Genomic DNA, 14,539 nt, shown 5'->3' with positions numbered 1-14,539 from the left:
AGAGAGAGAGAGAGAGAGAGAGAGAGAGAGAGAGAGAGAGAGAGAGAGAGAGAGAGAGAGAGAGAGAGAGAGAGAGAGAGAGAGAGAGAGAGAGAGAGAGAGAGAGAGAGAGAGAGAGAGAGAGAGAGAGAGAGAGAGAGAGAGAGAGAGAGAGAGAGAGAGAGGAGAGAGAGAGAGAGAGAGAGAGATGAGAGAGAGAGAGAGAGAGGGGGGAGTAGATAGGAACGAGGAGAGACACAGGTAGGGGGAGGGAGAGAGAGAGACACACACACACAGGTAGAGGGGTTAGGTAGAGGGAGGGAGAGAGAGACACTTGGGTAGAGGGAGGGAGAGAGAGAGACACACAGGTAGAGGTTGGGTAGAGGAGAGAGAAAGAGAGACACAGTAGGAAGGGGGAGATAGAGAGAGACAGAGAGAGTGTGTGAGTGAGTGGGAGGTAGGTAGGTAGAGGGAGGGAGAAAGAGAGGGGGGTAGATAGGTAAGGGGAGAGAGAAAGAGAGACAAATAGAAGGGGTAGGTAGAGGGAGAGAGAGGTAGAGAGAGAGAGAGAGAGGTATAGAGAGGGAGAAAGGGAACATTTTCATCACGTTTATAAAAGGATAATTGACGTTCACTCTGCAGCACAACACTTCTGGGGCCCATCTCCTTTGTCACACCTGTATTTTATGAAAATGTAAAGGTTGGCAGCGATGATGAAAATAATTAAAATAAATGAATGCGTTATCAAACTCTGTAGCAAACTCCACCACATGGCTGTGTGTGAAATTAAGGTGTATAGCCTGACGGTTCCTGCTGTGCGCTTCGACTCAAATGCTACTTGATCAGAAACTCTGTTATCACTTGAGGAGGAAGGAACGAGGAAGATATTTCTCTATACAAAAGCAGCACCGTTTGAGTGTGCAACACCACTTGTCATGGCATCCGGAAGACGAGGACGTCTGCCAGTGGGGTGAGTGATGGGGGTTTCAAGGACGGCGGTGCTACACAGTCTTTGTGTAGCTCGGATGCAGCGATGTGAACAGCAGCCTGAGTGGGTCTGAGGTAGTGGAGAAATGATGCGGATGAGTGAAGAAGTCACTAGTACACAGTATTTTAATCGTTTAAATGAGGTCTTCTCCTTTTAGTGATGTTTCAGATAGGGGCTGCGCGGATACCACGTTTTCACTGTTCTAGACCAAGAATATTGAACCGATCCATTAGCTTAACTGATCAGTAAAGACTTAGGCCATTAGTCTGGGTTTAACAATCATGGAGATTTAATCCATTTTTCTCCATTAGAGAGATCCGACATGCAACAAATTTAACTAAATCAAGTCGCTCTGCTTTGTTTCTGATATATTGGGATTTCAGTATTGGCTTTAGTCTGGTATGGACCTGAAAATCACAATGCTTGTATGTCTGTATATCCCTACTTCCTATAGAGTAACACAAGACTGATCCATCAGTATTGCTGCATCCCTACTTAATAAATACGCGCACACAATTCTTTTTCTCACACACTCAACGCTGTATGATGATCCTGCTGCACTATGGCGATTGAGCGTCAGTCCTTGCCAGCGGCTGTCGAGACATGGAAGGAATGTTTCTTTTGAAAGCACTGAAAATATTCACAATGCGCCGCAACCAATGGCTGCGTCCTAGCTCAAGGATCGTTAAGAGGTTCAATTCTCGATTGGCGGATGCGCGACCATCTTCGTGCGATGCATTGAAAATAGAGAGAAATTAAGTTGATTTACGTTGTTTTCTGGTGTACAGACTCGCATGAAAAAGAATATCACAGAATCTATTTCAATCCATATAGATATGATGTTCGACCATTATATCCAGTTAATCCCCCCCCCCCCCCCCAAGGGCCAGTAAATGTTTCAACGTGACAAAAACACCCCCAGAAATCATGCAATTGTAACCCTCTTTGACAGTAGTTTGTTTCAGCTCAGTGGGCTACTGGCTTGTATGTTTGTTCCAGAGTCACAGTGTATTGCTTCTTTATGAGATGTAGCCTCTCTGTTCTCCTCTCCTTCTCTATGTCAATGCCTGCCGTGTGTTCTGTGAAGCAGGTACAATGGCAAATTGCTGTGACACTAATTGCGACACAACACGATGCTAGTACATAAGAGAGACTTATGATCTCAGTCCTCTCCCTGCAGCTCTCTCTCCCCAAGAGATATTTACTGTGTTGTGAGAGAGCGCCCTGCCCAGGTCTTACTATGTGATGATCTCAATCCCCCTCCAGCTCTCTCTAAGAGAGACTTACTATGTGATGACAGCACCCCCCCCCCACTCCTCTCCAGCTCTTGCTCTCTCTAAGAGAGACTTACTATGTGATGATCTCAACCCCCCCCCCCCTAGCTCTTGCTCTCTCTAAGAGAGACTTACTATGTGGTGAGAGCAGCACCCCCTCCCTGCAGCTCTCTCTCTCCCCAATGGTACGTTCAGATACGACACAAAGAGAAATATCGTCTGGCTTTACTGGCGTCAGTTTGACAGTTGAGAACTAACAAACTGAGGTGAAGACATGCTGACACGTTTGGTCTCAACAGAGGCATTGTTGACATTTACAAAAATTAACCATTTCTAAATGGAACCTATTCAATATATATATGCCACAAAGCATTCATAGGAGTCTATTGCATATTCATTGTTAAGATAAACCTATATTTGCTCCACCTCGCCTGGCAAATTTCTTGCTCAAAATGAAATATGTGCAACTCCAGTGAACACCATTCAGTCTGCCTAGAGCAAGGCTGCATCTATCCATCTTCCCATTGACTCTGTATGCATTGGCGTTGCCTCTAAATTTCGCTTAGCATTGCATTTGAACGTACCATAAGAGACTTACTCAGCCCCCCAGCTCTCTCTCTCTCTCTCTCTCGCCCAAAGAGAGACTTACAGCCCAGACACACCAGCCGTGTGCACGTGCACGTGCACTCGTGGGTTCCGCGCGAGAACAGCGCGCGTGGCCGGGCACACCGAGTCCGACTTCAGAGCGGGCGAAAGTGCACGGAGGAAGAAGGCACGTTTACATTGGAACAGCTGTAAATGCCTAGTCTATTGCGAAGTCAGTCCCCGTTTGAAGATTTTTTTAAAGATTTCCAGTTCCAGTGTTCTATTGTCCATTTTGCATGTATAACCAGTTATTATATAACTAATTAGAATTAATTTTAGAATGATGATCAGTGTGACTGTACTCCTGAAAAAGGGGGGCACAGCTACGTCCGTTAACATGGGAGCGAAAGTGAAACGCTGGTCGCTCGCCCGCTCACCCACCCGCCCACCCGCCTTCGCGCACGGCTGGTGTGTCTGCGCTGTTACTCAACCCCCCCCCCCCCCCCCCCCCATATCTCTCTCTCAAAGAGAGACTTAATAAACCCCCCCCCAGCTCGCTCGCTCTCTCTCCCTAAGAGAGACTTATTCAACCCCCCCCCCAGCTCTCTCTACCTCTTCTCTCTCCATAAGAGACTCACTGTGTGGTGAGCGGTGCGGTGACAGAGTGCTTCATCAGAACAGGCAGGGAGACCATCTCGCTGAGATGGACAGCTGTGGTGTCCGTGGCCTTGCGCATGAGGAGGGCCCCGGGGCCCCGCGTCACCAGCTTCAGCAGCTGGCAGTCTGGGGAGGACGCTGGGAGAGAGAGACAACAGTTATATATATATATAGAGAGAATAGTTATAGATAGAGAGAATAGAGTTATAGATAGAAAGAGAGAAAGAATAGAGTTATAGATGGAGAGAGAGATGACATGTAGCTTCTGAAGAAAAAAAACACATTAACTCAATCAGCGCCAGACCCGAGGAAAGTCGGGTTAACTCACCAACCGTTCAGCGCCATCGTTATTTATTTTATTCGATATTTGTATTAATTTCTCTCACACGGACCTCTGGGTTACCATAGGGAACCACTCTGAGATCGCTAGAGTTTTCTTGGTCAGGCGAGTCTAGCGGTTCACGCGATGACATTGAAACGCGCCGTCCAATGACCCCGATGCATGTGTTGTGGTGGATTATGTTGGCGACACGATGGACACCAATACTGGAAATCGCGATCAGACAATTGGAATACTCTTTTTGGGGTACCTCCTAGTGAAGGTAAGGATTATTATGACATCAATCCTGCTTTGATCCAACCATGATTTCACATCGATCACAACGACCATGTGTAACGTACTCCAGAACGTATGCCGCTGGTGACGATCAAAGCATCAACAACCCTCCCCCCCCCCCCCCCCCCCTTTCATGCATTCATGATGAAACATAATACCTATTATATACATTTGATTTGGAAATAGTAGCGTGTCCAGGCAAGCAACGCCAATGCTTTTAGTAAAATTCACGTATTGGTCCATAGCGCCGTTTTGTGGCATTAGCCAGGATGAGGATCACTCTGAAACTATACTTATATTCACCACGGTATAACACGTGAACCTATACATGGAAAAATGTATTCTTTTTCACATATTGAACAATGGATAGTTGATGTCAAATGAGCCATAGTATTGTATCCATAGCTATAATATAGAATATAGATATAGCCCTGCAAACACAGCCACACATTCCTATCTCTTAGAGCGGTGGCGCAGTAGGAACAAAGATGCGCTAGGCCCGCGGTGCTGAATGAGTTAATAAACAAAACAATAACAACAAAAAAACATGATGAATTGACTTGCCTTTAAAAATATGTGAATAGTCTTAAAAATTGCCGACATAACTTGCAAATTCAGCCGAGTTGATGCAAAGTCACCTCTGATATCTGACGCCATTTCTCAAATATGTATTTACCTGGAACTATGTTGATTCTAGGATAATAGCACCACCGACTGCACAATTACTCAAAAATAGCTTTCCCTGCCAGTATACAACTTAGGAGCAACACCTAAGCATTTTTGCACAGCGCCCAAGTTCATTGAATGGGTAAATCTAAAAAAGAAAATCAGTCTGTCGATGCACAGCTATTAGACGGTAGATGGCTTGTGACATGTACCAGGCGTGTGCCACGGTTACGAACCAGGGCTGCTCCCCCGGGGTAATTACACTATTACCCAGTAGATGGTGCCATGAATCCACACCATAACTCCACACGGCTGTATCCCCACACAGCCACCAAACCAAGGTTGAGGTAGACATGTTGCAAATGTAATTATAGGGTCAAATAAATCATATTGTTAAATCAAAGTCTGGTGTTAGTTTTTCACAAATATGGTAATGATAGTGGTCCAAAATTATGTGAAAATGCATAGTGTATTAGTGTTTTGTTAAATGATATTACACTTTCTTGAGGGTGGACCCCCAAAGCCTCCCCCGACCCCACCCACCCCACATCCACCAGCTCCTAAGCCCTCCAAAAAGACAGGCCCTGTCATTCTGACATTACAGTGTAGTACGGACTGACGGCTTGAAAGAAGCCGCACGCTCTGAAACTCTGATACAAAATAAATCTTTATTGATTACCAACGGTTTAAGAGACAAGCCATCCTTCACCCAAAACGTTGGTGATCAATACAAAATGTATTCTGCATTGGAGTTATGGGGGCGTGGCTACTTTTGAAGTCTCACAAACTACAGGCCATGTTAACGTGAATCAAGGTGTGCAATTTCCCTTCCACTGAACTTACACATGAGGTTGTAGCAGTCTTCATAGTGCTCCACCTGGTACTGGGTGGCCAGGGAGAGGAGGTATTCCTGTTCAGAGCTCTCTCCAGGGGATAAGCCCAAGCTGGCTGCCCAGGACCGCATGTCCTCAGCCAGCTGCTGCTGCTCACTGCTCAACTCTGGAGAGAGAGAAGTAGGGTGCATTCAGTGAACTTGTCTGTTTTTTATAGGTTCCATTCTAAAAACAAATAATATGTTAATATGAATAAGTTACATTGTAAACATTAAATCAGTAGCATAAGTTTATTAATTTCACTTTTCACCAAGTTAAAGGAACGCCAACATTATGGGAAACATGTCTACTCCAGAGTCAGACAATAAGATAGATACCAATTTCCTCAGTTGAAAGCTATCCGGCTGCAAGCTAGCCTAGCACAGCACAAATTAATGGAAGCGGATACGGACCAGCTGGCCTAGTTGTTGGCCAAAAACACATCTCCCAGAATTTTAAGCTAGGCTCGTGGTCTGCATCCACTTCCATTCATTTGTGCTGTGCTAAGCTAGCTTGCAGCCGGGTAACTTTCTAGACAGGAAATTGGTATCCATCTTCTTGTCTGATTCGGCAGAAGACGATGTACCGGTAAGCGCATTTCCCATAATGTTGGCGTGTTCCTTTAACATCGATAAGTTAAAATGTAAACATCATACATATGCATATCGTTTATAAGCTCTTGCACACATGACTGATTACACTACCTTGATTGTCTTGTGGTCTCTGGTCTTTCACCACACACCCTGTTCCCAGTGCAGAGTCAGAGGAGTGGCCGTAGGCATTGGCCAGTATGGGCGAAGGTAGGGGCTGTACCATGGACACCACACAGCCCACCCCCAACGCAGAGTTTGTGGAGTGGCCGTAGGCGCTGCCCGGTAGCGGGGAAGGACGCTGTTCGGTTCCAGACACCATACACCCGGTGCGCAGGGCCGAGTCCGAGGAGTGGCCGTGGGCACTGCCGGGTAAGGGAGAAGGTAAGGGCACAGTGCCTGTCACCACACACCCGACGGCTAGCATAGAGTCTGAGGAGTGACCGTACGCGCCGGGCAAAGAGGCCGATATGGTACCCGATACCACGCACCCTACCTGCAGGGTGCTGTCGGAAGTGTGCCCGTGCTTACTCGGGCGAGGTCTCGCTTCAGGTACGTCCGACACAAACTCACCCACCTTGATGTTGGCATCAGATGAGTGACCGTGGATGTTTGGAGATGGAAGGGGGTAGACAAATTCTGAAACATTCTCCCCGACTTTAATGTGTGCATCGGAGACGTGACCGTGAACGTTGGGGGAAGGCGTAGGGTCAACCACATCTGAGACCAGCTCACCAACCTTGATATGGGCATCGGAGACGTGACCGTGAACGTTGGGGGAAGGCGTAGGGTCAACCACATCTGAGACCAGCTCACCAACCTTGATATGGGCATCGGAGACGTGACCGTGAACGTTGGGGGAAGGCGTAGGGTCAACCACATCTGAGACCAGCTCACCCACCTTGATATGGGCATCGGAGACGTGACCGTGAATGTTGGGGGAAGGCATATGGTCAACCACATCTGAGACCAGCTCACCCACCTTGATATGGGCATCGGATGCGTGACCGTGAACGTTGGGGGAAGGCGTAGGGTCAACCACATCTGAGACCAGCTCACCCACCTTGATATGGGCATCAGAGGCGTGACCGTGAACGTTGGGGGAAGGCGTAGGGTCAACCACATCTGAGACCAGCTCACCCACCTTGATATGGGCATCGGAGGCGTGACCGTGAACGTTGGGGGAAGGCGTAGGGTCAACCACATCTGAGACCAGCTCACCCACCTTGATATTGGCATCAGAGGCGTGACCGTGGCCGCTGGTGGAGGGTGAAGGAGCGGTCACCTCCGATACAAAATCCCCCACCTTTAAATGAGCATCGGAGGAATGAACGTGAATATTAGGCAAGGGGAGCGGAGCATCCACTTCTGAAACACGCTCCCCGACTTTAACGTGCGCGTCCGAGGGGTGACCCTGAGGGTTCATCACAGGAGGCTCCATCGCACCAAAGCCAGCGGCTTTCCCAGCCTCAGCCACTTCAGTCTCCTCCTGCTCTGTCATAGCCGTCTCTTGTTGTGGCGCCTCCTGCTTGCAGTCCACCGTTGCTTCACTCCCATCCGACAGTTGTATGGAAGCCTGTGAGGGGTGCCCATGCACGTTAGCCTTGGATGTATCCAGGGGCACCTGGGGGGTATACTGTCCCAGGGGGAAGCTGGACAGGGAGGCGTGGCCATGAGGACTGGCCGTGGGGAGAACCTCCTGGACCTCAGACACATTCTCCCCGATGGGGATGTGAGAGACAGATGGGTGGGGTACATGGGGCTGGACAGTCGGTCCCCAGCGAGGCCTGGGCTGATCCGCGGCTTGGTCGGTAATTCCCTCCAGTGGACTAAAGGGGGTACTGAAGTCATAGTCGACGGGTGGAGGTTTAGGAGGAGCGTCGGGGAGGTCAGAGCCGATCTCCTGCAAGGCCTGGTCTACCTGCAGGCTGTCGGGGGGTTGCCGGCGCTTGGGGGGAAAGTCGCTGATGTCGATGTGCTCAGAGATGAGGGCGGGGTCCACTGTGGAGAGGGTGGGAGTAGGTGAAGAGGGGCTGAGCGAGTCAGATGGGGCAACAGAATCCGTACTCTGCTCCTCTGACTGCTGTTCAGAGGGCTGTTGGATGGCGCACTCCTGTGAAGAAATCCCAGAACGTCACGTTTTAGTCGTACGTAACACTCGAACAAAGCACAACATAGTGTGGACAGACTGTGGGAGAATGTCATACCTCCGTTGGTTGTGATGTCGTCTGTTGTTGGGCAGATGGCGCAGGTGGCGATACTTCGATGGGAGGTCTTTCTTGGCCTAGGGGATATTTCTCCAGGATAGCCTGGTAATTAGATGAGAAAATAACCTCAATCATCAAAATGACCTCAGTTATATGACAATCTACCATAATACAATAACTTCCATCATTAGGGCGGCTAAGTGGCGCAGTGGGCAAAGCGCTCGCCACTAACGCAGGAGACGCTGGGTTCGAGCCCAGCTCTCGGCGTTGCTACCAGCTTGGCTGGTCGTTCATACTAACACAATTGGCAGTGTTAGCGGTGGGAAAGCTGGTGGGTGGGGATTGGACGTTGTGGACAGGGACTCCTACAGGTCGGTTGGTGCGCCTGTACAGCAGAATCAGGAAGTAACGGGGCAGCGTGAGCCTCCCACGCGTTACTCCTCGCCACTGAGAGATTGCGCTGTACAGGTGAAAAGATGCGACAGCTGCCTCCTCGTGTACCGGAGGGGACACGTGATGCAAGGCTTGGTCCTCACTGCAGCCGACCAGTGGGAGGCATAGTCTAGCAACGTTCGAGACAGGGGAGGGGAGAATTGAAGGGAGAATTGGCGAGGCGAAATTGGGATGGGAGAAAAAATAGAAAAATAAGGAGAAAAAGTGGATCAAAAAAATAACTTCCATCATCCTCCCTCCAGGTTGTGTGTGTTTTGAGTTAACTACATGCTCACCCTGGTCTGCTGCTGGTCCTGCAGTAAGAAAGTTGCACGGGCTTCGCCCAGCCTCATGCGCTGCACCCTCCACAGAGCCCGCCTCTCTCTGCGAGCGGCCTCCTCCGACAGTCGGCTGTACTGAGCAATCAGCTCCTTCCTACAAGGAGGGCGGAATCAGTAAAGTTGTGTTACAAGTTGGGAGCTTCATATTTGAGTGGCTGTCAAAATCATCTTTATGCGGATGACACTATTGTCTATTGCATTACTGACTTTGTACAACTAGTCATTGAGAATCTGCAAATCTCCTTTGATGCTCTGCAAGATGCGCTTATTAACACTTTGATTGCCTAAGGCTAAATTCATGATATACCATCCGTTGCCAGCTCTATTTAACATGGAGAAGTTCCCCTTCTTTGCAGGGCTATAACTTTTTAAATTCTATTGCTAAATTGCCATTATTAGGGCCCATTCAATGTCCTATATGTATTGTTCAGGGTGTATGAACGTTAAACTTTTTCATTCACATATTCATACTAAAATATGATCTAAAGTATAAGTATGTTTTCATCTCTTTCTGCAGCTTTCTCCAGAACGTGATTTATAGCCCCAAATGCATTATATTGATAATCAAATACAGTTTGATAGCAATCGGCGCGATATAAAAAAATCCAACTGGACGGACTTCTGGAAGTTACTACACGTCATCTGATGTTGACCGGATGGGCGAGGGGGCGTTTATAATTCTGTGGGCAGCATTATACCATTCATCTAATGTGGGTCAAATGTTCATCATAGCAGTTAGTGTCGAACACGGTAATATTACACGCTAAAACTCACCCCAGTCTCCGCGGGCCGTTGGGCGATCAGTGTGGGGTAGACAGTTTTCCATTATGGGATGTTGAAATACCCGGTCCATTTCCAGGTTGTATAATAATATATACGTCCAAATCATGTTGTTTTTTCAAGTTATTTGCAGCGATCGATGTTCACTGTGTGAAGACTGAGTCTCTCTAACATTAGCGAGTGCCCGGACCACATATGGAGTGAGTCCTGCCGGGTTAAAGGTACTGTAACATCCGTTTTTTCTATCTGCCGATCGGCCACCAGATGGCGGTCTTGAACCGCTAGAGGATTGAGAGGAGATCACACTTGTGTCTCAGGGCCCCGGAAAGGAAATATGATTCCGATCACAGATTTTTGAAATATTGATATCAAAGACGAGTTACGGCGTCTTCGGCAACTTGAGCATGGCGGGGAAGGACGCCTAAACTCGTCCTTTGGCAACTAAAGTGTTAATAAAAAATGTGTACTTAAACAAAATTTATGATAGAGCCAGATATATTGTTTACAATAACTTGCATAATCCACTGTGAGTCGGTCCGACAGTCGCATCTGGCTTGATGAGAAATGTACATTTAAATACCATAATTGACAATCTTGCCAGTAAAATACTGTAAAATAAATTGGCTTCTTGTACAGGAACAGACACAGCATCCCAATGATTACCTGTATATCACTCAGCCCTTATTGGACTAGACCTCTGGACTTCAAACCCCCAGAATGAACACAGAACTTGGGAAATCTGCTTTTAGCTTCGGTGTCCCCAACATGTGGAACGTCTTGTAATATACATTAAAACTCAATACTATAGTATCCTTTGGCCAATTTAAATCCTTAACCTCTTAAGCCCGATCCATATTTTAAGAAAATTCGCCTAAAAGTACATACCCAAGTAAATAAAAGATTGCTCCACTTCTACAAGGTCCATTTGCATGTTCTTGGTATATAGGGACATAATATGGACCTCAGGGAATGTATTGCGTCTGTTACTATGCTTGAGTAAATTGTAATGAACCAAGATTCAAAAGGTTTATTTATCACATACATACCAGGGCATACAGTGAAATGCGGTTGGCCATGCCCGCTTCGATTGTGCAAGAATACAATAGTAAATAAAATAAGTAGAAGATGATAAACCAAAAGGAGAATATTAATTATAATTATTTTATAATAAAAAAAAAAATCATCTTTGACGTGAATAACACCATGCCAACATTGACCAGATGTGAGAAATTGCCACTGAGCTCATTCAGTACCTTCTTGAGATCAAGTGTACAAAAAGATCTAAGTAAATTAATAAAGGTACTGAATTTTGCCATCTGGACAGTCACATGCAATTTTAAATATGAATATAGAATATCACAGATCACAGCTATTTACTCCTGAAAGGTTCATTTGGTATACTGTCATCCCGAGCCCCAAGATGGCGATTTAACTCGATACTGCTGAAAAACAATGAATATATAATACAATTCAAAGTTGAACTTATTAAATTCCTGCGGAGTAATGCGAATTCAGTACAGGATCCCAGAATGTTATGGATGTCGGTAAAGGGTTTTATTAAGGATTACACTACGGTCTTTGCCTCCAACCTACGCAAGAATCGTTGTTCCAAATTGGTAGAGCTGGAAACGCTTTACTCCTCGTTGTTCTCCTCTTTACAACACAACTACTCAGTTCGATTGGAGACTCAAATTAATGTGTTAAAAAAGGAGATTAACTCCATTTTAAGACAACAATCTGAATTTCAAATACGTAGCACAAGACAACATTATTACTTTCATGGTTCTAAACCAAGTCACCTACTAGCTATGAAGATACGCTCCAACGCAACATTTGCAGATATCCCTACTATTAAGAACCAACAAGGACTTGTCACAGACCCCAAAGAAATTAACGACACCTTCAAAGAGTTTTACTCCAACTTGTACAAATCAGAAATGGTTTTCGATCAAAATAAACTGGATATATATCTTAATCAAATTAATCTACCTAAACTCTCAGAGGAAGACGCTAAACAGCTAGACACACCTATTACACTAGAGGAACTTAGGGAGGCTATATCTGAAATGCAAATTGGTAAGGCTCCTGGATGGGATGGTATACCTCCAGAACTGTACCTATCATGTTGGGATGTAATTGGACCCCTATTACTTGATATGATTTTATACTCGATCAAAGAGGGGAATTTCCATAAGAACGACAATATCGCACTCATATCTGTCCTCCTTAAAAAAGACAAAGACCCTACCGATTGTGGTAGTTATAGACCCTTAAGCCTCCTCGGAACCGATATTAAGCTGTATGCTAAGGTACTAGCCATCAGACTTCAAAAGCATATGACATATTTAGTTCATCCTGATCAGACTGGATTTATAAAAGGCCGCCTAATAACGGATAATATAAGACGGTTACTACATATGTTAGATGCCAGTAAGGATGCCATTGCACCTACAGCTGTATTATCCTTGGATGCGATGAAAGCCTTTGATAGATTGGAATGGTCTTATTTATGGGCAGTACTCGGAAGGATGGGGTTAGGAAACGGTTACATTAATATGATAAAAGTGTTATACAAAGACCCATCGGCCATGATAATAACAGGTAAATTAATCTCCACACTCTTTCCTGTGTCGCGCTCGTCCAGACAGGGTTGCCCTCTTAGTCCCGGACTATTTGCTCTATCCTTAGAGCATTTAGCACAGTATATAAGACAATCCCAATCCATAGAGCCAATCTCAATTAAGGGCACACAACATCATATTAGTTTATATGCGGACGACGTAATATTGTTCATGCAAAACCCTACCACCTCACTGCCTCATCTTCTCAAGTTGATTGATGATTTTGGCAATCTATCGGGATTTAGGATAAACTGGCCAAAATCGGCCTTCCTCCCACTTAATGTATCTGCGAAGGCAACATTCCTTCCAGGAAATATACCAATGGTAGAACATTTGAGATGTCTTGGAGTTGAAATATTCCCTACTATAAGCCAAACGGTGAAATATAATTATACACGAATTCTAGATAGGATCACAAATGACTTTGACAGGTGGTCAAAACTTAAAAATTCAGTACAGGCCCGAGTATCAATAGTTAAGATGGATGTTTTACCTAGAATCAACTTCTTTAGCTCAATGTTACCGTTACCCCCTCCTGCTGATTAATGGAAAGAATTACACTCCACCGCATATACATTTATTTGGAATAACAAACCTCCACGAATAAAAAGATCCACTGCACAGATAAACAAAGCCGACGGAGGTCTAGCATTTCCAGACTTCTACCACTATTTTAAAGCGTACTCTTTAAGACCACTGAGCACCTGGTTTGATCCTCAAGCATCTGTATCCTGGAGAACATTAGAAGAAAACATAGTGGCACCACATAGATTGCAGGATATAGTATACATCAATTTATCAATTAAGCAATGCGACTTGAAATTTGGCCCTCTTATAACACATGTGATTCGGATATGGCGTGACACACAGAAAAAATGCACTAACCAACACAAATGGCATAGCCATTCTCCCATATTTAATAACAATGCACTCCTTATTGCACAACGACCTATCAGATATCCCAAATGGGAAAAGCAAGGCATACATACATTGGGAGATATATTCAACGAAAGGGGTTTCTGTAGCTATCATGAAATTCAGAACAAATTTAACCTCACTAGCTCCACTTATTATTTCTATATACAGTTATTAGCAACTTTGAAGGCTCATGGAGTCCCATTAAAGATACCACTTGAGCACCACAGATATCACAAATTCTTCTATGAAAGGGAGACATCGAGAGGCTGACTTTTATCATCACTTACTAACTTCTTCGTATGGAATCCTTCCCCTAGACTCAGTCTGGAGGAGGGATATACCAGACTTGAAAGTAGATTTTGATTGGCAAGAAGTCTGGGCAAACGTTCGACTAGCGTCACGCAACCCGGACCATCAACAGATTAATCTTAATTATATTCATAGGACTTACCTGACACCTATAAGATTGAACCGAATGGGGCTTAAACAAGACTCTTTATGCTCCTTGTGTCTAAGAGGTGATATAGGTACATTTATGCATATGTATTGGGAATGCCCCCCTGTTAAGATATTCTGGGAAGAAGTCACTACGCAATTATCAAAAATTTTATTTCTGAACATACCTGTAATGCCTTCTGTATTGTTGTTGAATGATGTTTCACAGTTAGCAGCCACTATACAGCTAAAGAGACTAGTTTTGTCCGGTCTTACGGCTGCTAAAAAGTTGATAGCATCACAATGGATTCAACCGGACATGTGCCGGAAGGTATGGGTTCTTACCTATCTCGATGTGATTTATTTAGAGATATCTACAGCAAGACTTTTAGGTGTCAATGAAGCCAGCATTGCAATCTGGTTAGAAGTGGTGGAGAGAATAAAGGTTAGCATATGAATTGTAATCTCTGGTTGGAAACGAATAGTGGATGGATTATCCAAGGGGGGTCCTGAGGGGGGGGAAGAAGAACAAGCAAGAGCATAATGTACTGTATTGTATAATGGGGATAATGGGGATT

General features: G+C 45.4%; 1 protein-coding gene across 1 annotated transcript in view; it reads right to left on the bottom strand.

Moving 5' to 3' along the window:
- The window catches only part of tubgcp6 (tubulin gamma complex component 6), a 75,323-nt gene that overhangs the window by 14,640 nt on the left and 46,144 nt on the right, over window positions 1–14,539 (bottom strand). Inside the window, 5 exon segments of the mRNA XM_084334713.1 lie at window positions 3,465–3,621; window positions 5,609–5,764; window positions 6,342–8,340; window positions 8,435–8,536; window positions 9,163–9,301. Of these exon segments, the coding sequence (XP_084190839.1) occupies window positions 3,465–3,621; window positions 5,609–5,764; window positions 6,342–8,340; window positions 8,435–8,536; window positions 9,163–9,301 (2,553 nt within the window).

This window comes from Notolepis coatsorum (assembly GCF_963971535.1).
Source record: "Notolepis coatsorum genome assembly, chromosome: 18".
Lineage (NCBI taxonomy): Eukaryota > Metazoa > Chordata > Actinopteri > Aulopiformes > Paralepididae > Notolepis > Notolepis coatsorum.
Note: the sequence above shows the minus strand (reverse complement) of the source record. Positions and strands in the feature narration are given on the sequence as shown.